Source organism: Rhinolophus hipposideros, assembly GCF_964194185.1.
Source record: "Rhinolophus hipposideros genome assembly, chromosome: 3".
Classification (NCBI taxonomy): domain Eukaryota; kingdom Metazoa; phylum Chordata; class Mammalia; order Chiroptera; family Rhinolophidae; genus Rhinolophus; species Rhinolophus hipposideros.
The window spans coordinates 96,278,525-96,304,005 of NC_138049.1; the positions used below are offsets into that span (position 1 = coordinate 96,278,525).

Sequence of the window (25,481 nt, forward strand, 5' to 3'; positions counted from 1 at the left end):
GCTGCCTTTCCCTCCCCTCCCGCCAGGGCTCTGGTTGGTACCTCAGAGTCATTGCTGGGGCCAGTCAGGCAGTTGAGGCAGGGCTCTAAGACCTCATGCCAGGGGAGGACCATCGCCTCCGAGTGTTCCAGCAGCCGGGTCATGACCCTGGTGAGGGAATGGAAACAAGTGACATTCCTGCAATCCTCCAGCTCCCCTTGCCTCCAATGCCCAGATGCCCAAACAGGCCCCTCACCTCAGCGAGGTGAGCAGCAGACTTTTGTTGGGCCCAGGGGCATCCAGAGTCCGCAGCAACAAGAGGAAGGGCTGGGCCTCGTGCTGGAGGCGCTTGAGGAGGGGCTTCACAGCGCCCCCCGGGCCCCCCTCACGGCACAGCACACGCTCCAAGTCCAGGAGGAGTTCCACAGATGGGCCCCTTACCAGGGATGGGACCAGCAGCTCAGGGGAACCATCCTGGCCCTGGGCAACGGGGGTCTCCACTGGTGCTGCACAGACACACAGGAAGAAGAAAACAAGTATGAACAGGAGTCATACAAGTTGGTCAAACCAAGACATGGGCAGTTCCTGAAGATCACGCCCAAAGTTTCCTCCCTTTTGGAGGATGTCTGCAGTTTCTACTAAACTGGGGGATTTCCTTTTCTGTTCCCAAATACATACCTAGAGACGCCTGAAAAAAAGTCTAGTATGGCCAACACTGTCAAGTTGATACATCTTTAATAACCTATGCTCATATAATTACATTTGATTATTAAATGGTAGCTGTACTGTTACACAAACCAATAAACGTTAGATGTTATAATTATAATACATCCTTGTACTACCTAGCATGGGGGCTTTAGATATACAGATTAAAAGATATGTAGTGCTTATTTCAATTACCCCCCACTCCTGGGTTTTCATCTGTTTGTTAAACACAAAGGGCGTCTTCCCCATGACATCAGTATTTCGTGTTTTTACTCACAAACTTTCTGTACCGTGAGTTATAATTCCTCTAAAGAAAGCCTTTCTGGAAGTCGTTTCAACCAACCCTTCCATGGCTAATGAGACTGGGCTGAACCCAGACCAAACAGACGGCAATCCTTCTACCTTTATTTCCTTGTACCTGTCCTAGCGTCTCCCTCTCCTCTGGGTCAGAAAGTTCTAATGAAGACCTAACTTGAGCACCAAAACCCTCACTCATTTCCTGAAGGTTCCCTGTGCCCTTCCAGTAAGGTGCAAGGACGTAAATGATAGTCTTCCTGGCCCCGGGTGGCACTGATTCCTCAGCAGAACCACCCCCTCCACAATAGTACCTGTGTGCTCAGGACTGCCCGGCGGCTCTGAGTAGCGATTGAGAAGCATCATGAGGATGGTACGCGTGGTGGGCACGGGTTCCGTCCCCGGTGCTATCCCTGCGTGCCTAACCAAGGTGTCTCTCAGCTCTCGGGTTATAATCTGGTCTCCCAGAGTGTGGTGGTTGCACAAAAGCAGATTGAGCAGGAGCAGACCATTTCTCACTGCAGAGGAGCACCTGGGAGAATGGGGTGGTCCCGGGAAGAAATTGACAGAGTGAATGCAATGGAAACAGGAAGCCCATGCAGAGGGGAGAAGCCCTGCAGCTGGGGAGGAAAGAGTCCCAGGGGTCCCTGACCTCAGGTCACTCCTCCCAACTCCAGGAAGGAAGGTCAGGGTATCTCTGCTCTCTAGGAGTCACCCCACCCCCAACCACTTGGCCTCTCCTCCAACGAGTCGGAGAGGGTCACCGATGTACCACCCAGAGGTAACAACATGAGGGGGATTTCTGGGGAGCACATGAGACTTGGGCAGAAGAGCAGAGGGCTTGGGATTGAGCAGGACTTTGGAGAGTGGAGGGGGATGCCCTGACCCCTCCGTGTTCAGCATGAGGGTCACAGCGGCAGGCACAGTAAGGAGCAGGCTCTCAGAGCCGGGGCGGGTGGCTGAGTCGATGCTGGCAAAGATCTCTCTGGTCATCTGGGCATCAAACAACGGGTGGGCGGAGTCTCGGCCGGTAACCAAAGGGGGGCTTTCCGAGGAGCTGGCGATGGCCAGCATCTTCAGTGCCTGCAAGGGGGAGGCGGAAGTGATTAGGAGAGGGCAGAGCCACCAGCCGAGGAAGGGGACGGCGAGGCCATCATCCTAGATCTCAAACCTTCGGGAAGCTGAGCTATTCGCAAAGAGGTCAAGCAAGCAATGGAAATGGGAGGGGCAGTGATGGGACAGCAAATGCTAGACAACAAAAAAGAACAGAACAAAACACAGCAAACGATAAAATCTAAGGCTCAGCGGTGGTAGTATCAGTCCACAACGTCTCTCTACCAGCACCAAAGCGAGCCACGTGGGAGAGCTGCCCCTCCTGTCGCGTCCCCTTGGGAGGGTCCCTTTCAGGGCATCTAGTGGTCATCAAAGCTTTCCTTGAAGTTGTCTCCCGTCACGTGTGACCACTCCTCCCTTTGCGAAACCTTTCTTCCCTGGAGTTCCATGACTTCCTGTCTTCCTGGACGCCCTCCCAATGGAGTTCCTCTGCCTTAAACACAGATGTTCTTTGTCCCCCATCTCTTCTCACTCTGCGCTCCCTCCCTAGGCAACAGTGTCCACTCCCAGAGCTTCAGTTCCCACCTAGATGCCAACACCCCGAAATCTATGTCCCCTGGCCTCCGAAGCCAGTAGCCCGCCCTCCTCGACAAGGCTACTTGGGTTGTCTCACAGGCAGAGTGGTTGGAATTGTAGGAAAAGATGCTCGTAACATCTTTTAGTCTGCTAGTACGACGGGAAAAAGTAAATGAAGATGAACACAGTACCATTAGAGAATGTTTCTCTTAAGAAAAGGGTTGACTCTTGAGAAGAAACACTCTAGGAATTAGAAATCATTCTCAGGACAACGCCCCTCATGAGGACTAGACCCTCCTCATGAGGCTTTCTCCCTTTGGCTACTCCACTCTCCCAGTTAGCTGAATTCTGTAGATCTTAGTTATACACAAACTGATGCAATTTTGTTACAGGGCAAGAGTTTGAATTTGGAGGCAAATGCTGCATTTTGGTGACGCAGTTTGAAAGGAGCAGGGAATTCTTGAAGCAGACATGGCCTGGACTATGAATGCTTGGCTGCTCCCGGGAGGACCATCACCTAATAGGCCCATAGAGGAAAGAGCCTCCTGGCCTAAGAGGACACGTGATCCTGCCCACGCTGCTGCCCTTATGCTGTTGGAATCCATTCCCAGAACTGAGGCCTACCTGACCCCTCAAAGACCCTCAGGCTATACAGAGCACACCCACACACACCTCCTACCGGCCAGCACTTTGGTCGGGAGTAGTCAGGAAGTCAATTCTGTTAGGCTCCCCTGGATAGGGGCCTCCCTTCCCCCCTCTCTGGACCCAGGGTGGCAAGGCAATGGCAATGTTGGCTTTGTTTTACCCACATTTGGGGAGGGGGTAGTTCCTGTGTAAGGGTACCACTAAGATCAAAGGGTAAAAAACAACTGTCGCATCTAGAAAATTAGTCTAAAAACTCAACTCAACTCCTGATCTTCTCCCCATACCTCTTCCTCCCCCCAAATTCTCCCACTTACCGTGTTTTCCTGAAAATAAGACCGGGTCTCATATTAAGGTTTGCTCTAAAAGATGCATTAGGGCTTATGTTCAGGGGATGTCATCCTGAAAAATCATGTAGGGCTTATTTTCCAGTTAGGTCTTATTTTCGGGGAACGCGGTAATCAGTGGCTACCTCATCCATCCTGCTGATCAATTTTAAACCTGGAGACACAGCCTTAAAAACATCCTTCTCCCTTTCCCCAAACATGCAGTCAATGTCCAAGACTGTCCAGCTGGAACTCTTGAATCCATGCGCACCTTTCTGTCCCCAGGTCTCCTCCCTGATCTAAATCAGCCCAGTACCTCCTCAAGACCAGCAGCCCCCCACCCGGCCCTCCCGCCCATCGCTCACTGCCAGGCCCGGTCCACTCACCGCCAGCCCCGCCTGCTGCACCAGGACGGAAGTCTTATATTCTTGCATGCAAACCAGCACAGCGTAGATGCCACCCTCCCTGGCAAAGAGTGGACGCCACTCGTGCTTGGTCATGAGCAGGTAGAGGAGGCGCAGGGCCAACACCACCACCGTCTTCTCTCCCACCTGGTTGGTCAGCAGCTCCACCAGCGTCTTCACTAGCTTCTCTCTGAGGGAAGAGACCCAGGGGAGTTCTCCATCGCAAGAGCCACGCCCAACTCGTGGCCCCGCCCTATCCACCAAGATCCAGTCCGTCACCCCATCCCTTTCCAACCTGCTCCCCTTGCCTTAGGCTCACTCCTGATCCCCTCTCCTCTACAGTCGAACTGCCTTCATGAAGGAGGCAGTGGAGCAAAATGGTTATGAACTCTGTCTCATTTTTTCAAGTAAATCTATAAATCCAGTGTTTAATTCTAATCAGAATGCCTACTAGGTTTTAAAAAAAAAAGGTGACAGATTCAGGCACAGGAAGAGAAAATATGTAAAAATAGTCAAGAAATGTTTGGAAAAAAATAATGGTAGACTTGTATAATGGTTATCAAAATATAAATACAAACTTATAATAATTAAAACTCTAGAAATCATACAGGGTAGCCAAGCAGATCAATAGATGAGAAGAGAGGGTGGCATCTCAGCCAGTAAGGAGAGGAAGGACCACGCAAAACGTGACATGGAGACACTTGGCTATCTATCTGAAAAACAACAAAAAAAGCTGAACTCTGCTTCACTGTATTTGTAAAAGTAAACTGCAAACAGGTTTGGAAATAAATGTAAAAAACAAAATCATAAGATATTTTTAGAAAATATTTTTATAATCCTGGAATAGAATAGACCCTCTGAAGTGGGACACAAAATCTAGAAGCCATAAAAAAGTTTAAAAAATATCGCAACATTAAAATCTAAAACTTTAGCACCATGAAAGACACTATCCACAAAATTATGAGATGAGCGACGGAAGTTAGCAAAAGGGTCTAGCGGAAATGCGGATCGTGAGGGAAGGGGAAAAAGGAAGTCCCTCCAGAGTCCCTAAATCACAGCGAGCATCCCAAGGGGAAAAAAGCCAGGATTGACATCTTTCTCTACAGTGACAGAGATGTATATTGAGAGGGTGGCCTGAGAACTATGCAGGAAAGGAACACAAAAGGAGAAATTCTGGGAAAGAAGGCAAATAAAGGTACTGGGAAAGTTCTGTTTTTCTCTGTCTTTTTCATGAGCTTTAAGATGACTACACAGTGCATTAAGTACGCTTTAAACAAACATCCCCTTCTGTGGGCATGATTTCTTATAAACAGGGTAGTACACATAGGTAATACGTGTGAATAGTTATAGAAACATAAGGACGTTTACCAAAATGTTAAGTGATTATCTCTGCATGAAGGGTTTTCAGATGACTTTTACCTTCGTAATTTTCAAATTTTCTACAGTGAGCACGTATTATTTTACATTCGGAAAATAGTTAACATGATTTTGAAAGAAAAGGCAAGTGAAACATTTGAAACATAAATAACAGATTAATATGCAGAATGCCTATAAATCAATAAGAAAAAGAGGGGTCAGCCCGGTGGCTCAGGTGGTTAGAGCTCCACGCTCCTAACTCCGAAGGCTGCCGGTTCGATTCCCACATGGGCCAGTGGGCTCTCAACCACAAGGTTGCCTGTTCAATTCCTTGAGTCCCGCAAGGGATGGTGGGCTGTGCCCCCTGCAACTAGCAACCGCAACTGGACCTGGAGCTGAGCTGCGCCCTCCACAATTAAGACTGAAAGGACAACAACTTGAAGCTAAATGTCACCCTCTACAACTAAGATTGAAAGGACAACAACTTGACTTGGAAAAAAAGTCCTGGAAGTACACACTGTTCCCCAATAAAGTCCTATTCCCCTTCCCCAATAAAAAATCTTTAAAAAAAATAAATAAGAAAAAGATAAAGACCCAATAAAAAGTGGGTAAAGGGTAAGAACAGAATATTTATAGAAGAAGAAACACAACAAATGCATGCAAATATGCCTAACTTCACTAGAACTAAGAAATTAAAACAAAGAAATACCAATCATTTTATATTTTGCCAATCTGATAAGATTTTTTTAATGGTAATATCCAGCATTGGCAGGATATTACACATCCATTAGAACAGTGTATTTGAACTTGGACATAATTACATAGCAGAGTCCTATGCAGCAGTGAAAATAACGCGGCAGTTCTCTGTGGACTGATACGGAGAGCCCTCTTAAACAGTCTGAGTGTGGGAGAAACTTGTAGAAACACACAGAATATGAGTATATATATTAAAACACAAACTCAAAAAATGTTCTACAGTCACACACACTAACAAATGTAAATTTAGAGGTGGAAAGGTTACTGCCAGACTGACAGTGGTGAAAAGGAACTTTAGCTTTTCATTGCATGTTCTTTTATACTCTCCAGATCTTTAAAAATGAAAATGTATTTGTGTATTCTTTACATAATTAAGGAATATGTAAAAAAAAAACCTTTAAGATAGAAAGTTGGGAGAGAGGAAAAAAGAAGGGAAAAGAAAAGAAAAAAGAAAACAACTCAAGTTCTAGAGCCAAAAGGACCTGGGTTTGAATCCTGGTTCTGCTTTCTGTCAAACTCTGGGCAAGTCAGTTAAATTCTCTAAGCTTTGGTTTTCTCACCCATACGATGGGAGAAAAACAGCAGCGACTCTTCCTCAGGTGATGGAAGGATTTAATGAGAGGATGCATGTAAAACTTAAGAGCAGAGCCTGGCAGAGTAAGTGTTCCATGATAATATTCCACCCTCCTGCTCTGCTGCTCCTCAGGCTAACGCGTCTTCCACTCCTTTCTAATTCTTGATCTTCTAGCTCCTTCTCTCTTGAATACCCTCCTCCCCCGCTGACAACTGAAACCATAACCTCTTCCCTCCCCACCATTCCAACCTCAGGGATCTGTCGGGGCGGACCAGGGGGTGATCCCGCTCAGTGACCTCCTCCACAGCCTGAGCAAGGGCATACAGCCCTGAAAGCTGCAGGTTTGTGTCCAAGCTGGATATCTGCACCGTGGCCACGACCACTGCCACACGCTGATCTAGGGAACTGCGTGGACCTGGACCCCGCAAGGCTCTAGCCATTTCTGAAATGGATGAGGGAAAGGCAGTGGCTCAAGAAAATTGTGGCACCAAGTTGGAAGTCCTTAAAGGTCAAGCCCAGTTATCCTACTGACATTTTAATACATTATTCATTACTGTAACTTGCATTCAGAACTTTTCCACGTCTGTGTAAAGGATTTAATAATCAAACAATGAAGATAAAGATACTCTGGAAAACGGACCCTCCTTTATCCAGGGATACTGAAGAAAGGGAGCCACAATTGATTGGGTATAATCAAGGCCAAAGAAAGGAAAATGGATGCATGCTTCCAAAGCATTTTCCTGTGTAAACCTGACCTTACTCCACGGCTTTCCCTCTACCCTGATTACCCACTTCTCTGGGGACCACCCAGGACTTCTTCCAACTTCTTTGCCCTCCCCTTCCAACACCTGACTCACCACTAGCTGCTTCCTTCATCTTGGGGGGCAGAGCCATTCCCTCAGTCACCAGAAGCTGGTTAAACAACTGCGAGTCACTCTGGGCCATGGGGGGCTCAGTTTTTCCCTTGGCAGGCTCTGCCTCTGCCTGAGGGGGCTCAGCCTTTGCTTTAGGGGACTCAGTCTCTTCCTCTGAGAAGTTGGCCTCCGACTTGGACTCCTCTTCTGGATCTGGGGTACAGGAGTGACTTCGTGAAGAAGACGAGCTGCTTCGTTCACCAGGTCGCTGCCCATACTTAGTGTAGATTTGAGAGTGGAGCAGCTCACTGAGGGCGCTGCCCTCAAAGCGATTACTGAGAACTTGCAGCACACCCTCAGCCAACTCTACGGGTACGGAGATGTCCCCCAGGGCCTTTTTATCCAGGGTCTGTCAACAGAAGGGGGCATGCATTTTAGGGACAAGCAGACACAAAGGCCCTGGGGACAGGACTAGGAAGTGACCTCCGCCCACCATGCCTTGCACACCTTCCGCATACCAGACCCTCACAGCATTTGTCCCTTCCCCCAGTAGGACCCCTCATACCCTCTAACCTCTAGCTCCAGCCTCCTCCTAAGCGGTCCCATATCTAGAACTCCCTTAGACAACCCAACCTCTGACCCCCACCTCTGACCCCACTACAAACTCCCCACGTGGCTCAGGCTTGTGATACCTCATCCAAGTTCTCCCGAAGCTTCTGAAAAACTGGTTGCTGCTCACATATGTCCAACTTCTTGATGAAGAAGAGCAGCTCCCACCACTCGGCCTGAGTCAGATATCCCAATGCCTCCTTCTTCTGAGGCTCGGGCTGAAGGTATGGCAAAGAGTAGAGCCCATCCACAGACGTCCAGCCCCAGGAGGGAAGTGCTGAGAATACAGGCACAGGGGTCTCAGCACCCACTAGGAATAGGGTGGATTTCTGAATCTGGGGCAGCTCCTGGTCAAGCGTGGCTTCGCCCCAGCCAGGGCTCCTCCGTTCAGACAGGCTGACGGTGCCCCCTCCAAGGCTCACCTGCGCCCAGTGTAGTGGCTCCTGCCCCCTTCTCCACAGCGGCTGAAGCCATATCCTCTGCAGTCTCCTCAGAACCCAGGATCTCTAGCATGTGCCAGTGCACCCAGTAGGTGCGGCCTGTCGACTGCCAGAAGACCTGGTGTGGAGGGCGGGAGGCAGAAAGAGGGAAGAATAGAGAGGGCTCGCCCTCTGAGTCCCGGGTCGTGCAGGCTTGAGGACATGCTGGGCCCAGGCCTGGGGCCTATAGCCCTCAGATACACATCTGCCCAGGCTTGGGAAGACCTCCACGCAGCAAAAGGCTGCCTTTCCTGCCTCTCATCCCCTCCTCACCCTGATGGCCTCTGCTCCTACACTCCCTAGCAGCGAACTCCACAGGTGGGCTGCAGTGGTGGCGTCTCAATGTATCAGTTCTGTTTCCTGGGTGGGAGTCTCTCCTTGACCTCAGAGCCCACCCACTCGCCCCAGACGTTCTCGGCCCTCCAAAGGCCCCCCTACACCAGCAACTGCTGACCCCTCCTTGAACTACTTCAGTTGCCTTGCGCCTTTTCTCCTTGAGTAGCCTGTCAGAGCCTCTGAATGGAAGCCCCAGCTATGTGTCACCCAAAAAGACCCCCACAGGGTGCCCGCACCACGCACGGGCTCACCTGCACGGGGGGCACGCCGTTGTTGCTCTGCCGGAACTCACCCTGGTCCCCAGCACCGATCTCCTCGTAGTCATCGAGCATGCGCACTCGCATGCCGGGCACCAGCGTCTGCTGCACATACTCACCGTAGCCGCTGCGGCTAGAGAACTCGGAACGCTGGCGGAAGGCCCGCCCTGGCTTTCTGGGGGTGGCAACCATGGTGGGGAGTAAAAGGCTGGGCCCTGAAATGCAGGGCAGAAAGATGGACCGGGACGGCCGGGCAGGCGACGTGCCCCGTTCGCTGAGGTTCTGGGCCCAGCCCATGCACCGTACCAGCTCCGCGATGAGGTTGCCCATAGCCATACTGAACTCCAGCTCCCGCTGCCCCCGGCTTTTCTCTTGGCCAAACTCCTCCCCGGGGGACAGGGAGCTTCGGTCTCCAGCCCCTGGCTCTGGGCTGTTGTTCAGCTGATCCAGCAGGGACGTGACACGTAGGTAGCGTTTCACCAGGGAGAAGAGCAGCTTTCCTGGGATCTGTAGGACACAGTCCATGGTGCAGGTTCATCGTCTCCCAGCTTTAGCCCCTCTCCTGTCCCCTCGATACCATCCTTTGCAGAAAAGTATCGAGGCCTCACCCCCTTACCTGTAGTTCTCAAAATGTCGTTTATATAAGAAACACACAAGGAGCGCCTTAAAACAGATTCCTGGGTTCTGATCTCAGAAATTCTGAGTTGGGGAGGGAGCGTGAACTTTTATTTTAACAAGCTCCCCAGGTGGCTCTGGGGCTGAGGGAGCCACATCTGCAGAAATGATTCTCTAGGCCTATTCCCAGCATTTTGCCCACAGCTGGCAGGTACCTGAGGCAGATGAATGCCCTCAAAGGCCATGCAGTGCTCCTCAGAGGACGTGGTTTCTGCAAACAGCTCCAGCAAAGTATAGCGGCTGTCAAAATCCATGTGCTGCTCGATGCCATCTTGCTGGCTCAGTGACAGAAGGACGTGAGCCCGACTCCCTGTAATCCACACCCAATCCATATCTTCTCCTCAATCCCCAACACTTTCCTCCTGCCTGTCCTATACTCTCTATGCCCTACCCCAGAGGCTTTCAAACTTCTGTGACTGAGACTCCCAGTAAGATATACATTTTACAGTAACCTGATACAAATGTATACATACATATATAACTGAAACATACACTCATATTTCATGCTACAAAACTTACCTTACTAAGTACTATACGTTGATATTTTGCATTTTGTAAAAATCTTGGTTATAACCCACCAAATTGGTTTCGCAACTAACTAATGAATCTTAACCCACAGTTTACAAATGTAAAGCTACCCTATTCTCGTCTCAGCCACTGCACTGAGAATGGACAGATAAACCAGGCGCTATCATTGGATCCTGTCTACGTACCTCGAATACCTTACTCATGCATAATTTTCCTTTGCATTACATTGATATTCACCAAACACTAGGTGTTCGTAGAGTGGAGAAAGCCCTCCTCTTTCTGGTTTTACTCCTACTGGTCCCATTCTCTCCTTCCACCCCTGGCTGTCTCTTACCAGCATCGTGGGCTGCCAGAGCCTGTAGCATCTTGCCCGCACTCCGACGGATCTGAGGCTCGGGGTTGCACAACATGTGCATGAGCAGGTCCAGGGCTCCCATCTCCCGGAAGACCCCAGTGAGGGGCCCGATGCTGGCATAGGCACTGAGCACATGGATGGTGTGGAGCACAGCGGCCGTGAGGCTCGAGGTCCCACCTTCGGCCAGCTGCCTGGCAGCTCTGCACACCAGCGCCCGTACATCAGCCTCCATCTCTGCCATTGCCACATTATCCAGGCCCCCTGGATCTCGGGGGAAGCTTCCTGAACCCCCAGCCGGTTCGTGCTGAGGTCCCTTAGATAGTGCCTGCTCACCTAACAGCATGGGGCAGTTGACGTAGACCTCGGGGGCTGACAGCCACATGAGAATGTGCTCTGCCTTGCCCTCTTCTACACCCATTCTGCCCACTTCCCCACACTTCAGGACACTCCATCGGATCAGGTATTCAGGATGCCCATCATGCCCAGGACGCTGTCGAATGAGTTCTTCAGGATATGCCTGCAGCCGGGGCCCCAAGGGCACCATGAGGTCCCCAGCGCGCTGATCCCCCACCATCCTGACGTCCTGGGACACACAAGGGAAAGATAAAGGTAGAATGGGAAAGCGAAAGGATTACACATGGAGGGGGTAGACTCTCGAGACACAGATAGGATAGGCGGTGACTGGTAGGTTGCATGATGGAATTTAGAGGCCAAATAGAAGGGCCAAGTATAGGATGAAATAAATAATTTGAACAAACTTTGGGATTTATAAGAGAAGGAAAATTAAGTGAAAACAGGATGAAACTGAAGAGGTTTAAGAAATGGAAGAGGTTACGAGAGAGAGATGAGAATAGGCAAGGTAACAAAGAGGTGACAGTGAAGCAGGACCATCTAGGCAGAACAGCAGGGCGTCTGAGGAATACAGATCAGGACTCAGAAGAATGATATGGCAGCCGGCAAGAGCTGCCCTGAGCTGCTGTGAGGAGCCAACCGACGGCTGGCCAAGGGCTGCCTCAGTCCGGGGGAACGCAAGGCTCATGATACCAGCATGGGCCAGGGAGCTGTGTCCTACACAACTAGACTGAGAAACAATGGCTTGAACTGGGGGGGGGGGGGAAGGTGGAAGAAGGGGGGAAAATGATATGGATGAGCAGGAAGGACAGCAACATGTAAGATCAGAACAAGTGAAAAAAGTCAGGATGGGGGAGGGGCAAGACGGGGTATAAATGACAGGGTAAAGCTGGAGTGTGGCTATAAAGGGGTGGGCCATGGCAGATATAGAGGTGAAAGAGGCGGGGCTATGGGCCCCCACATCCAGATGGGAAAAGCAGATGAGAGTACTGTGAAAGAGGGAGGGGGAGGGGGAGGAGGCAGATAAAATCATGGGAGAAAAAGGCCAGGTCCCATCCTGCACTTCCGCGGTATGTATGGTGAGGGTCTAAGTCACATAGAAATAGATGGAGGTAGTAATCATGGAGTCGAAGAGTAGGGAATGAGGTCAGGCGCTGATGGTGGAGGTATTAGGGAGGCAATACAGTGCGGGTTTCAGAGTAAGATAAACGTTCCTCGGAAGTCTGGCTCTTTGCCTTACTATGTAGGTAGTTTTGGACAAGTTACTGTGAGCCTCCGTTTCCTCCTCTGCGAGATGGTAATAACAGTCATACCCAACCCATAAAGTTGTGAAAACGTAAGATCACAGATAGAAAGCCCTTAGAGCAGCCTCTAACAGTGAGTGCTCAGTAAACATAATCTGATTGCTATTCTTCTTAGATGGAGAAGGGAGAGGCAGTCCTCCCATAAATGGAACATTAAACCAGAAGATTACAAAGGGGAGAGGGGTGATGGCTACGCTAGTGATGAAGCAAAGAGACGTGTGATATAAAACGGTGTGGGGGCAGCGCGGAACGGTGAGAATAAGAAGGGAAGGTGCGCCCGGGCCGAAAGGGTGATCCGGATGCGGTCACGACGAGGCACCGGGGGAGAAGATGAGAGAAGAAGAAAAGCGTGAAGGGGACGGGAAATGTAGGACGTGGACCTCCATGGGGTCCACAGTTAGCGCGGGGGCAGGGGAGAGGGGGGAAAGCCGGGGAGGTAACCGGAGACGTGGCGATGGACAGCTGATGAGCGGGGGGAGCAGCAGAACCGTCGGGACAGGCCCGAGTTGAGGGGGAGGGGGTAGCCATCGTGGGCTTAGAACAGGACCAATAAACGGAGGTGTGCAGGTGAGGTCTGAACGCGGGGACGAGACTGCAGGTAGGAGCCGGCAGCAAGGTCAGGCCCAAGCTTGCAGACCAGCAGGGGAGGTGCACGAGGCCAGAACCGCAATGGGAACGGGCTGGGGGGGCGCGGTCCGAGGAGGCTGACATCACCGAGTGAATCTCCGGGAGCGAGACCTGGGTCCCGTCGTCAGCCCCGCAGAGAATGGGTAAGGGACCGGGGAGGGGACGGGAGACGGATCAGGAAGGCGCAAAACTCTCCTCTCACCTCCCACAGCCCGGCTAGGCCCTCGCAGGGACCCGGCGGCCGGTCCCGCCGTCCTGGCCCCGCCTCCTCAGCAGCTCCCTTCCGGGTCGCACGGCGAGCGCACGCCCTGCGGGGCATCTACGGGTCCCACCGCGGCCCACAGGCGAGCGCTGCGGAACCGCGCGCGAGGGGAGCATGCGTGGTACCGGCGGGCGGCTGCGTGGGGGGCGCGCTGCAGACGGAGCCCGAGATCGTGGTCACGTTGCTCTTGTGTCTGCAGCGGTAGGCAGCCCTTTGCATCCACAATCAACTTTGAAGACCGCCCCCCCTCCTCTTTCGTAGGTCTCCCCTCCTCATCCCCCTGACACCCAGTAACCCACCGTCTCTACCCCAGGGCTGAGTTTCCTCTAGGTCACATGGCCATGTTTCCCAAACCCCTCTGCAATTCTTTTGAGTTGGTTGGCACTTTCTATTAATTGAAATTGCTTATCTCTCTGTCTTTACCTAAGCACCTAGCAAAGCAATGCACAAAGAGTAATGTTCCTTAATTCGTAGAGTTCAAGAGCCCAAAGCACCCCTTAGCATAGCTGTTGTTTTCATCAAGCAGCCAGGCTTGCTTCTAAGAGCAGCAACTTTTGGGGTTTGATTCGTGTTCATAACCTCTCTCCATCCCTATATGGAAAAACAGAGGCAAAGACCCCACAGTCTGTGCACAAAAATGATACATTTATTGAAAGAGTATTTTTTTTTTAATACAAAAGAAAGCTCTGTACATAGGACTGTGACCATGTCCACTATTCCTGGGTCAGCATCCCAGGAGAAGTAGAAACCACTGACATACACACCTCACATTCACACACACACACATTCACTCAGACGTGCACACACACATACATACCCCAGAGCCACCAAGGAAGGGAAACACCAAGGGTTGCTGCACGTATAAATGCCACCTCATCCCTGATGCACGCATGTTCTCCCAAGGCCACCCTCACACAACACACATTATAAGCACTTTGCCTGATTCACTCACTGGGTCTGTCTTTTGTAGGAAGGAGAGAAGGAATTCATCAAGGTCTCCTCCCCTGAGTAGGGGAGTGGGGAGTGAGTGAGTGAGGGTGGAGTGAAACGAGCAGAGAAAGGGGCTGGGCAGTTACAGACCTGAGTCCCAAGCCCCCCCACTCTCTGGCCCCTGATTTGCCATGCCCCAGCCTTGCAAGCCACCCAAAAACCCCAGCTGTCTCCAGGAGAAAGCCCAGAAAGGTGACTTCCATCTTGGCACCCAAAATTGGGGCAAGACAGCAACAAGGGTGAGAGGTTAGGGGTTCTCAAACGTGGCAAATCATCCCCTTGATAACTAGGCTGTGCGTAAAATCTTCCCCCACCCCTCACCTAATCACAGAAGCAGGCTTGTTCCTACTAAAGGCAGTCAGTCAATCATAGAATTAATAAAACTCCACCCCAACTACTGCCCGTGTTCTGAAAAAGCTTCCTTTCTGGATACTGGTGGTGAAGGTGGGCTGACATGGGGTAAAAGACCCTCCCCTTATGTTGGCCCACCCTGAAGGTCTACCCCAAAGGGGGCAGAGGGGGGTGGGGCACAGCCCCTGTACAAATTACATAAATACTGAGGTTACACTTAGAAAAATAAAGTCATTTTCTTCAAGGCTTTTTGTCTTAATTTTAAAAAGTTACAGTAGCTGCTCACTCCCTGGGAGAGCTGCCCATTTCTGGCTCCCCTACCGCTGCACTCAGCCCAAGAGCTGCTCCCATTTCTTCTGACCCCCATTCCAGCCTCTCACCCCCTCCCAGACCCCACCCTGCTCACTGCAACTTGGGCCCCAGGCAGCTGCAGGCCTGGAGAAGCACAAGGCTGCAATGCCCATGCGTGTGGCACAAATGAAGTCAGTTTCTTCTACCTGACACCCTCCCACTCCCACCCCCACATTTGGTCTCCCTCTTCCCTCTCCCTAGCAACAGCCCTAAAGGGCAAAAAGAGGCCCAGAGCTGTGGGTCACCCTCCCCACCCCGTTGGGGCATGGCCTGAGGGCCCCTCCCCCGGTTTTCTCCTGGAAACAACCCAGGACCGGGCAATCCCAGAATCTCCCCCACACACTGGCGGACCCAGAGCTCATGGGGTGGCTCTGTCCCCAGAGGCCCAGCCAGTTCCGGGGAGCCCCAGGGCTCCCCAGGGAAGGGGAGCTTGGGCAGGGAGGGGGACGAGAAAAACGCCATAAAAAAAAGTTAAATATTTTAAAAATATATATTTATAGATTTGTTTTCACTTCGTCTCCTCAAATAAAAAGTTCAAAATCAACTTTAAGTAAAGCAGCTGGGAGAAAAGGGGGAAGACGGGGAGAGGGAACACTGGTGGTTCCCTCCAACCCAGGAGCCCCTGGAGTTCCAAAGGGAGCGGCAAGGCAGGGCAGGTGGCCCTAGGAACCTGCTCCGTGCACAGGCCCAGCTACTCAGGAGCTGTAGGGGCGGGCGGGCGGCAGCGTTGAGGAAAGAAGCCCCATCTCCCCAGCTGGCTCCCTGAGGGGCAGGGGGAGGGCTCTTTTGACCCAGCCTGTGGCAGACACACTGCTGACATGGGTCAGCAAGGAGGCTGAGCAGAGGACCCCAACTGCTTCCTCAGGGGGGACACGGTGCCTAACCCCACAGAAACCTGTTGTGGGACGGTGGAGCACGGTCCCGTTGGGTAAGCTAATACTCATGGCAAACATGGAGCCAAGCTGGCAAGGGGAGTCTGAGGAGGGAGGACAGCCTCCCATCAAACAGAAGTGGGAGGTGGAGCTAGGAGGGGAGGGTGAGGGAGGACGGGGTGGAGGGCAGGCTGGCCCATTTCTTTGGCTGGAGTGAGAGGGCTCAGTCCTGTGGCTGCCCACTGCTCCTCCCCTCCTCCCTCCTGCAGCCCGTCAACATGTGTGTAAAGAAAACGTGAAAAGGCAACAATAAATAAGTGGTGCCATCCCTTGGGCCATCTGTCCAGGGCGGCAGGGCGGATCAGTCACTCTTGGTGCTGTGGGCGGTGTCCAGGTTCACCACCTGTAACTCGGTGAGGTTGCTGCTGCTTCCGGCCTGCTGCCCTATCACAGCCATCTGGAGGGAAGGGCATGTGTAAGGGTCAGAAGGGTTCAGCCAGCTCAGGCTCCTCCTGCTTGCCTGCCTGCCCCACCACAGGTCTGCCCAGGAAAACAGATGGGCCTCCTGACTAGGGATTTTGGCTTTGAAAACTGGTAATGGAATCCCCAAGGTCAAGATAAAGAAGTAGTGGGCTGGCTGGGATGGGTGCAAGGGGTCCCCACCTACCTGGTGAAGCTGAACTGCAGAAACAGGGATCTGCACTGTCCCAGACTGTGCTGTCAGGAAGACCTGGGGGACGCCACCTGCTTTGGAAAACCACAGGAGATACTCAAATTGCTTGCTCAAGAGAAACTTCCCGTATTAGAGGAGTGCTGATAAATGCACAAATGACTGGGTGAGTCTCAGATATAAGTGCCCTAGGGTGAGTGTCTAACTGGGTCCGAGGGTGCATGTGGGTATGAGTGTCCAAGTGGACAAGCATGGGTGTCGAAGCACGTGTGCGATCTGCGGGTATACGCGTATGCGTAGGTATGTGCGGGCATCCTAGTTTGTGTGTGTGTGTGTGTGCATATCTGAGTGGGTGTGGGGGCCTTTGAGTGTGTATAAGGGAGGCAACGGTCCCTTTCCTCAGCCTTGCCCCCCAACTCACCTTGCTCCTGGACCTGGCTGTGGGACACCTGCATGGTGGATGGCGCCTGGGAGAAGGCATTGAGCACAGTGAGGCTGCCATCAGCCAAGCCAGAGGTGGGTGCATACATCACCGCATGGGGGCTAGGGTACATCATGTGGCCGCCCACAGTTGTGGGCACAGATGACGTCATGATGGTGGCAGGCAATGTCACTGGCAAACACAGACACATGTCAGGGAGGTCGTACTGGTCCCTACTAATATCCCCCCTCCCACCCCCAGGACCTCCAAGGCTCCAGAGCCCTCTTGACATTTCCCAGGTTAGAAGCTACCCAAGACTCATTTCGCTGTTCCCTGTCCTCGACTAAGCCTTACTTCTTTTCTTGAACATGACAGCACCCGCCTCTAATTGTATTCTATTACATCGCCCTATTCGATGGTCTACCTGCTGAATTCTGTTCCAAGACCCTAAGGCCCTGGGAAAAACAAAGATTACAGTGACTGACCCAACCTAGGGAAACTCAGATACTCCTCTTTCAGAGAACTCCATTATGCCATTTATCACTTGTTCTCATTCTACTCCCTCTTCCCAACTGTGTGGCTAACAAATTCATCTTTTAAACAAGCTCTTCTCAAATGTTAATGCACATTCGGTCACCTGAGGTTCTTGTTAAACAAGGCACATTCAGGTTCAATGGGTTTGGGGTGAGGCTTAAGGGTCTGCATTTCTGTCCAGCTCCAGGGTGATGCTGACCCTCCATAGACCACACTTTGTATAACAAGTTTGTAAATAACAAGAACTTAAAAGTCATTTTATTTTGAAAGTGTCTCATCATTGCTAAAATGACTAGAGACACTGAGGGAAATTACTGGCTACTCAAAACTTCGGACACCCTCCCACAAGGAGACAACTGCTCTATAAAATCCTTCCTCATAATTACGCAAATGTATGTGTTTGGGCAAGTAACTTCTCCTTTTGGGCCTCAGGCTTCTCATCTGAATGAGGAGAGTAGCTTCAATGGTCCCTAATGTCTTCCTAGAATCCACAGCCCTACTGCAGGGCAGAATTCCAAACCCAGCCATCCTCACCTGAGTTTCTCCTAAGGATTAGGATAAGGGTTAAGCCAAAAGCCTCAGTCTCCACAATAAGAGATTCTCTGACCTTAGTTATAGGAGGGATACTGCTGGGGGGGACCTGCTGCTAGGCAGGAGGCAGGGAAGTGACAGAGCTTCGAGCTATACCTGTTCCGCTGGAGGAGGTCTGCGTGAGGTCTGTGCTGCTGTCGCGAGAGGGAGACGCTTGCTGTGGGGCCTGGTGCACCTGAATGGCCTGCACTGGGACCTGCTGGGCCACTGTCCCACCTATGAGACACAGAGACTTACTCATGCTCTGTCCTATCCAGCCTAGCACCCGCAAACACCCCCATGCCCAGGGTCCGGCACACTGCTCCCCGACTCCTACTGCTATCTTTCCTGGGAGCCAAAAGAAGCCCTCTTGTCGTGAATCTTCTCTCTGGGGCTCTACACTCTGCTCTTGCCCTTCCCTTGTCCTCACATCCCAGGCCTTGCCTTTGCCCTCTTCAGGGAGCTGCCACTGACCCATCAAGGACATGATCTGCCCTCCAGTCAAGGTAGGGAAGTGGTAGAATGCCCACTGTCCCTGTGGCAATGGGGGTACAGAGCTGGGCTGGCTAGACAAGGCCAAAGCATGTGGTTGAAACTTACTGACAAGAACAATAAGAGTACGAGTAGGGAGGGGCATGCTGCCAATGGGACATAAGAGGCTTCTCTCAGGCCCTGGCCCCTGTTCACCTCCTTCTGAGCAGGGGAAGAGGTTCTCCTTGTGCCAGCCCTAAACCCACTGTTCACATGCTCAATTTACCCCTTGTGACTCACCAGGCATGAGGGTGAAGCTGGTAGGCAGCTGCATGAGGCCCCCAGAGGAGACAGGGCCACTGCCTGTACTCTTCAGCACAGTCCCGTTGGCACTGCTGACAGCGCTGGGGCTGACACTAGCAGACACTGGTGCCAGGTAGTTGGTGATGGGGAAGGAGGGACCGCTGCTGACTTGCATGGTGGTAGAGGTGCTTGGCGCGGTTTGGATGGTGGAGGTGGTACCCGGCAGGTTGGTGACTGTGAACACCGGTTTCAGTGAGTCCTACACCCAGAGTAGAGATGGAGCGGTGAGCCTCTACCAGACCCTGCCCCTGCAGAAGCTTAGTGTGGATTGACAGCACAGACTGGAACCAATGTGCTTGGGTTCAAAGCTCAACTCTGCCATTTACCTGCTGCCTGGCCCTTCGGCGAGTTGTTGAGCTGCTGAGCTCCAGTTTCCTGTCTGTAAAAGGAGGATAATACCTACCCCATATGTCTTGTGAAGACTAAATAGGTTAACGTATCTAAATCACATAGAATAGTGCCTGGCACATTAAAAGAGCAGTAAGTATCTGCTGCTCTTATGACGACGATAATGTCATCATCATAATTGCCTGAGTTCTTTCCCCCAGTAGATTGTGGCGATCACATTGGTTGGGGAATCAGGACACCTGGGATCTGTTCCCAGCTCTGGCAATGACCACGTGTGTGACCCTGGGAAAATTACTACTCTTTTCTGAGCCTCAGTTTTCCTCTTCTGTAAACATGAGGGGGGTGGGCTACTATGCCCTCTTTGAAAGGGTCCTTCTGGCTCAGATTTGCCAGGCTCCTGTGATAGGGACCGAGAGTTTTTCAGGGAACTTAGGGCTTGAGAGAGATCTTAGGGGGTTGGCAATGAAGCACTTTATGCCAAATATTTAAGATTTAAACTATCAAAGGAATTTATTCACCCAGCAAAATTTCCTGGGAATAAATGAGCCCTACTGCAAAGAGTTTGAAAATTATTACAGATGATATGAACTGAGAGGAAGGAGTCTAGAGCATTGACTTTCCCCTCAGGGAGCCTTTGTTCTTACAAGGAGAAGGAGGAAGCCAAGAGCTGAGAACCAGGCCCAGAGGACTGAGGGGGCTCAAATACTGGGGGTGGGTCAGCGCAGGATGTTTGCAAAGCAGGCGAGCTTGAAGCCCCTGATTGGCGGAGGCGTTGCTAAGGCAAACAGTGCCGCTTCCTCCAATTGGCCAGTTAGTGAAGGGCCACCCGGAAGGTGGAGCTCCCCCGAGGAGCTGGGGAGGAAGCCCCGCCCCCTCTCCTTACCGGGAAAAGGAAGGGGGAGGCGTAACTAGGGCCGGTATCGCTAGCAGCCGGGAATACACTCCCTAACGTGCCCGGGCCCGGACATCCTGAAGAGGTAGACGGCTGGTTAGTAAGGTCGTCTGCAGCCCAGTCAGCCAGCCCTCCTGCCGACAGTGCTGGGTTCCTAGGACCTTGGGACCCAGGAGTGCTCACTTCCTAGTCCCCAGTGACCCGGCCTGCCGGGAGGGCAGGGCTAAGCTACGCCCCCGCCCCCAGCGGGGAGACAGCTGGCGGGAGGAATGCAAGGGCCCTGCCAGGCAGGCGGGCTGCAGGCGGGAGGCCGGCGTGGAGCCGGAGCCGGCCTTATATGGGCACGGAGGCCGCCCGCTTATCTAGGGGGCCAGCCTCCTGTCAGGAGAGCGAGGATGGACACCTGTCCCCGAGGATGAGGGGTACTAACCGGGCTCCACTCCACATCAGTGGGCACTTATCACCTGTCCAGTCCAGTCCCTCCCCTTCCTTCCCCTGATAGGGGACCCAAACAAACCTTGGTCTCCCCACTGCTGTCGGACTCCGACACCTGGTAGGTGAGGTCCGTCTCTTCAAAGCCCGTGGCACTCATTCTCTGGTCTGTGGTGGGGTCTGAGCGGGGCGGAGAGTCTGGCGAGTTGAGGCAGGTCTGAATCAGGGCCTTGCCAGTCTCGCTGGTTATCATGGGCTGCAGTTTGCGGGTGGCAAAGGTATACACATGGCCTGTCTCACTGGCCACCAGCAGCAGCACCTGTGTCCCTGTCAGCGTGGACAGTTCATAGGCCTGGGGGTAGGGGGAGGAGACGGGTATAGGTCAGCAAAACTCTTCACCTCTACCTTCCTTGGGAAATAGGAGAGGAAATACACAGTGATTTCAAGCCCCCACTCCCATAAGACCTTCCTCTCCAGTGATTCTGAGGGGGTCCTATCAGGATATCTGACAGTAAGATGGAAAGCACAAAAACCCCATGTTTTGGAGCAGCTCCTGCAGATACTGCAAGCAAACACTCACAGTCCCCTGGTGACATCTAACCTCAGGAGACACAGAGACCCAGGTAGCTGCTTCTCACTACAACTTGGTGCCCTCACAGAGAGATGGTTTCCACCCCCTCCTCACTGTCACAGGGACCAGTATGAACTCACTACTATACCGGAAATCATATAAGACATTAGGGATAAGGGGCCACCCAAGCTCTAAAATGCCCTGTTTCCTCCCAGAAACTGCATAGGTGCTAACCTGTTGCCATTTTGTCCTTGTGCCCTATCATACTACGCTACCCTTTTTTTTTCTTCCTTTGTCTTGATACAACAATGTCTGGAGTGATGGGAATTGGGGGCTAGATTAGCAGCTACTGCCCTGCCATGAGCCCAGGAAGGGGACCTTCAAGGGCTCCCCATAGATGGCATCCTCATTCCCACCAAAGTTCCACAACCCACCTTGGAAGCAGCTCTGATTTCTATATGGGACAGATAAACACCAGCCAATGTTCCCAGGGTTCTAGCTTCTTGTTTCCCAGTTCCTTTGCTTCCATGCCTTCCCATATCTTATACACCCTAAGACAACTCTTTTCCTCACCCCTTTCCACTGGATAATCGACTACTTAAGAGGAGGATTTCTACATACCTCAGCAAACTCCCTGCCTTCCCACGAAACTCCATGCACCAATTCTCGCTAGGGCTGGAAATGCCACTTGTCTGAAAGACAGATGATTCTGAAGCCTGTCCTGCAGGCAGTGTGCGGGCTTCCAGTGGATGCGTGGAAGATGTATGGCCACAGCAGGACTTGGGTTTGGACCTGCTTCTCTAGGCAGCATCAGTTATCCTGCCCTGTTTCCCTTACCTGGGGCTCTTGAGCCCCATTCCGTCATCAGCCCTGCCTGTCCTTCCAGCCAGCACTACTTCAGTAGTGCCCACCTTCCTCCCACACATGCTCACTCATTGTTGTTATACTGCTCCAGTCTCCTCACCTCCATACCTTTTCTTCTGCTACCAGCTTTTCCAGCGCCCTTCCCGGAACACCAGAGCCCACTGGACCTACTGACCCAGGGGTTTCGTTAAGCACCCCCGGGGCAGCCTCGCAGTCTCTCATTACCTTTCCTCACCCCTTCACACTCTGCAAGGGCTCTGTTCCTCTCTCGGCCCCGTCACTCCCACCTTGGCGCCTTTACCCTCTTTTCCGGACGTTAGCAGCATCTCCCCTCTCCCCACATTTCCCTGGCGGCCCCTCCCCTTTCACCCTACCCGGGTAACAGTCATCCCCTCCCACACACCTCCTGCGGACTCGCCGCCTCTCACCTCCGCTTCGGCTCTGCCTTCCTCTCCGGTTCCCCCAGCGAGTCCCCACCCTCCCGGTCCCCCACGGTCGGCCAGACTCCCGGTCCGGTACCTTCTTCATGATGCCCGTCTTCCTCTTGCTGAAGGTCGTGTAGCGCCGCAGCTTGTTGTCGATGAACTCCATCTTGATCTTCACGCGGCCGCGAGTCTTCTTACCCGGCTTGGCCCCGCTCACCGTGCCGCTCACCGGCCCATAGCCCCCGGTGGCTGCTGCCGCCGCCTCGGGCCCACTGACCACCATGCCGATCTCCATGTCGCCCAGGCTTCGCTTCAGGCCGCGCCGCTCCGCGCCCAGCTCCTCCTCCTCGCCCGACTCCGAGTCGCCCTCGCTGCCGCTGTAGAGGGCCCCCGCGGTGGGCGCCGGGGTGGTTGTCGCTGCTACTGCAGCCTCCCGCTCGAAGCGACCGGGCCCGAGCCCCGCGCCGTTCCCGGGGACCCGGCCCCCGTTAGCCCCGCGAGTCCCGCCGCCGCCGCCGCCGCCGCCACCACCAGCCGGCCGCCCCGTCGGGGTCCGATTCAGGCTGCCCCCCAAGGCCGAGCCCCGGCCCAGCGCCGCCGCGGCCCCAGCTTGGCTCGGTAACATGGCGCTCAATGCAGGAGGGCGGACGGGCAGTCAGCGAGGAATCGGAGCCGCCGCCGCCGCCGCCATCGGCTTCCCGGCTCAATCCGGCGCTCCCGCTGCTGCTAGTGCCGCTATCGCTGCCGCCGCCGCCGCTGCGAACCCGGGGCCCCTGCACGCCCCGGCCGACCTGGGCCCTCACTTTCCTGCCCCTGTGGCCCGGGTTGCCCCAGGCTGCGCGGAGCGCCCCCTGTCCGTATGCTACGGCGGCGCGCCCGGCGGCCGTCAGCGTCCCCCCGGGGGCAGAGGCTGCTGGCCGCGGCGGGGACGGCGGGTGGAGGGGGCCGGGACCACGCGCAGGCGGCGAGGGATCCCCCGACCCTTCCCCCCATATAAAGAGATACAATGTTTCCTTTTATGGCGAGGCCGCTCCTTATATGGTGAGCCCCTGCGTTCCCGCCCCATTGGTCCGCTGTTCCGGCAACTCCGCTCCCCATTGGCCCACAGGGGGCGCCTATTTGCATAGACATACCGAACTCGTTGCAGTCATCCCGCGTCAGCCGGCGACTCCGAAAGGGGAGGAGCCGACGCCTCTTAAAGGAACAGGAGACGAGGTACGACTCCGCCCCCCTGACCAGAGAGAATCGGGAGGGAGCTACGGTGAGGAAGCCTGGGAGGAGACTGGAGCGCAATCTTGCGGAGAAGAGAGAGCAGCACTGGGAACTGGGCTTTGGAAGGGCTGGAAGCAAACACTGGTGTAGTTCCTGAGTGGAATGTGCGGACTGCAGTAAATGATATACAGCCCAAATTCCAAGGGGGTGCGGGAATTGGAGCACTCACCCACTCCTTCCTGAAGGAGGCAAAGTTACTCGCCGAGTAGCGGGGGCTTGGGTCCCTGATGTCCAGACTCGTCGCGCCCCCGCCACTCGGCTGCAACCCTTCCCCTCCCCCCCGACTTCCTTTCCCTTTCCGTCTCTTTTAAAGGCGACATTTTCCCACCAGGCCGGCTCCCCGGTCCTCATTCATCATCCTTTATACTGGGTAGGTCTCTGGCAGACGTACATCTGGAAAAGACCGGAGAGACAGTCGGCCTCCCCGTCCCAGCTGGGGGAAGGGAGAAGAGATGGAGATCAGTGAAGACTTCCAGCTGCGCGCTCGGCTGGGGGAGGGGGTGGTTCCAGGGAGAAAGCCCACCCCTCAGTCGGTGCAAAGGCCTGGGAAAAAGTGTAGCCGAGGAGAAAGTTTAAGCAACGCGCGCGCGCGCGCCCTTCTCTGGAAAGCCAAGGAAAGCCCACAGGATAAAAAAAAACTAGGGTGCTGAAAAGGCCAGGTTCAGGGTCTAGGTCTGGATCTGAGCTCCAAGTCTGTGAAGATAGCTTGGGGTTTGCTCTTACAGAAACTATTCAAATCTGGAATCTGCTTCTTCTTAGCCCCGTGCTGGAAATAAGTGTTGAGCTCTCCAAACGCCATGTTCCTCATTGTTGGTACCCATCCCACGGGATTCTTAAGGCAGATTAAATGCGATACAGACTAAAGCGCCGAGTATGTAAGTGGTCAGTGAATAGTTAATAGGAGCTACCTGGGACAATCACCTCACTCCTGGGATAAACACCCTCTGGGGTTTAATAGGATGGGAAAGGGTGAGGATTCCTACCTTAAAAATTGTTGGGAAGATGAAGTGGTCGTGAAAATTTAGTGTACTGCAACCAGCATTTAAAATAAATTAATGGGTATCACAAAAGGCAAGCGTAAATATTGTTGCATAAAAATTGTTTGAATTATTTCCAGGTATACGATATAAAAGTTCCATTTTATAGGTAAAAAGGGTGGGTTAGTGTAAATTTCACATGGTTCAATGTATATGTGTACTGGATGACAATGTCAACTGCCTATCTTACTGTGAGTCACAATGCAAAGACTGAGAAATACTGAAATAAAGTATGTTCAAGTGATTTGTGATATGTGTGTGTGTTATATATATGTATATATATATATATATTTTAAAATGGGCTTATTCATCAAAATACAGGAATTAAGAGCCTTCCTCTTCCCCATTTCCCAACAGTTTTCCTAATTTAGTCCACACAACAGGTACTTAAACATATGGAATGTGTTAGCCCAAGAGAAAGAACAGGTCAAATAGATAAATAGCTTCCAGAAGGGCTTCGGGGGCCACAGATGGTACTTGGGACCGTGATTTGTCTGAGCAGCACAGTCTTACAACCACAGCCCTGGGGTCCATTCCTACCTGGCTTCTAAAGACGTTTATGTGTGAGACCCCTAGCTTAAAGACCCCCTCAGCAGCGGCACCCCAGGGGACAACTGCTGCCTGCTGCGTCTACAGCGTAGAGAACAGTTCTCAGCTTCCCTTCAAATAGGCTGCTCTCTCTCTGATTTCACCCAACCCTTGGGCCACTGCACACCAGTGTGAGTGCCACAGCACCTTCACCTTC

The 25,481-nt window shown here is 52.9% G+C and overlaps 2 protein-coding genes across 5 annotated transcripts in view; both read right to left on the reverse strand.

The window, feature by feature from the left end:
* Positions 1-13,351, reverse strand: part of CUL9 (cullin 9) — a 32,761-nt gene extending 19,410 nt beyond the window's left edge. For both annotated transcript variants that reach the window (XM_081044317.1, XM_081044318.1), the window contains exons 1-13: positions 13,243-13,351; positions 10,738-11,341; positions 10,031-10,185; positions 9,195-9,707; positions 8,551-8,686; positions 8,212-8,405; positions 7,523-7,928; positions 6,915-7,107; positions 3,962-4,169; positions 1,865-2,061; positions 1,293-1,510; positions 236-485; positions 42-147 (exon numbers count right to left, since the gene is read on the reverse strand). In XM_081044317.1, coding sequence (XP_080900443.1) covers positions 42-147; positions 236-485; positions 1,293-1,510; positions 1,865-2,061; positions 3,962-4,169; positions 6,915-7,107; positions 7,523-7,928; positions 8,212-8,405; positions 8,551-8,686; positions 9,195-9,707; positions 10,031-10,185; positions 10,738-11,332 — 3,171 coding nt within the window. In that variant the 5' untranslated portion in view covers positions 11,333-11,341; positions 13,243-13,351. The remainder of the gene's footprint in view (positions 1-41; positions 148-235; positions 486-1,292; positions 1,511-1,864; positions 2,062-3,961; positions 4,170-6,914; positions 7,108-7,522; positions 7,929-8,211; positions 8,406-8,550; positions 8,687-9,194; positions 9,708-10,030; positions 10,186-10,737; positions 11,342-13,242) is intronic.
* Positions 13,352-13,926: 575 nt separating this feature from the next.
* SRF (serum response factor) lies at positions 13,927-23,192 on the reverse strand. 3 transcript variants are annotated; one of them, XM_081038659.1, is made up of 7 exons: positions 22,522-23,192; positions 20,653-20,919; positions 18,833-19,094; positions 18,179-18,298; positions 16,958-17,149; positions 16,534-16,610; positions 13,927-16,323 (listed from the first exon to the last, which is right to left on the reverse strand). In XM_081038659.1, exons 1-7 carry the CDS (start codon positions 23,050-23,052, stop codon positions 16,228-16,230), a joined length of 1,545 nt encoding a protein of 514 aa, XP_080894785.1. In that variant the 5' UTR covers positions 23,053-23,192; the 3' UTR covers positions 13,927-16,227. The 3 variants fall into 3 exon arrangements, with proteins under 3 accessions (XP_080894785.1, XP_080894784.1, XP_080894783.1); XM_081038658.1 differs by having other exon boundaries at positions 16,534-16,613; XM_081038657.1 differs by lacking the exons at positions 13,927-16,323; positions 16,534-16,610 and having other exon boundaries at positions 16,639-17,149.
* Between the last annotated feature and the right edge of the window lie 2,289 nt (positions 23,193-25,481).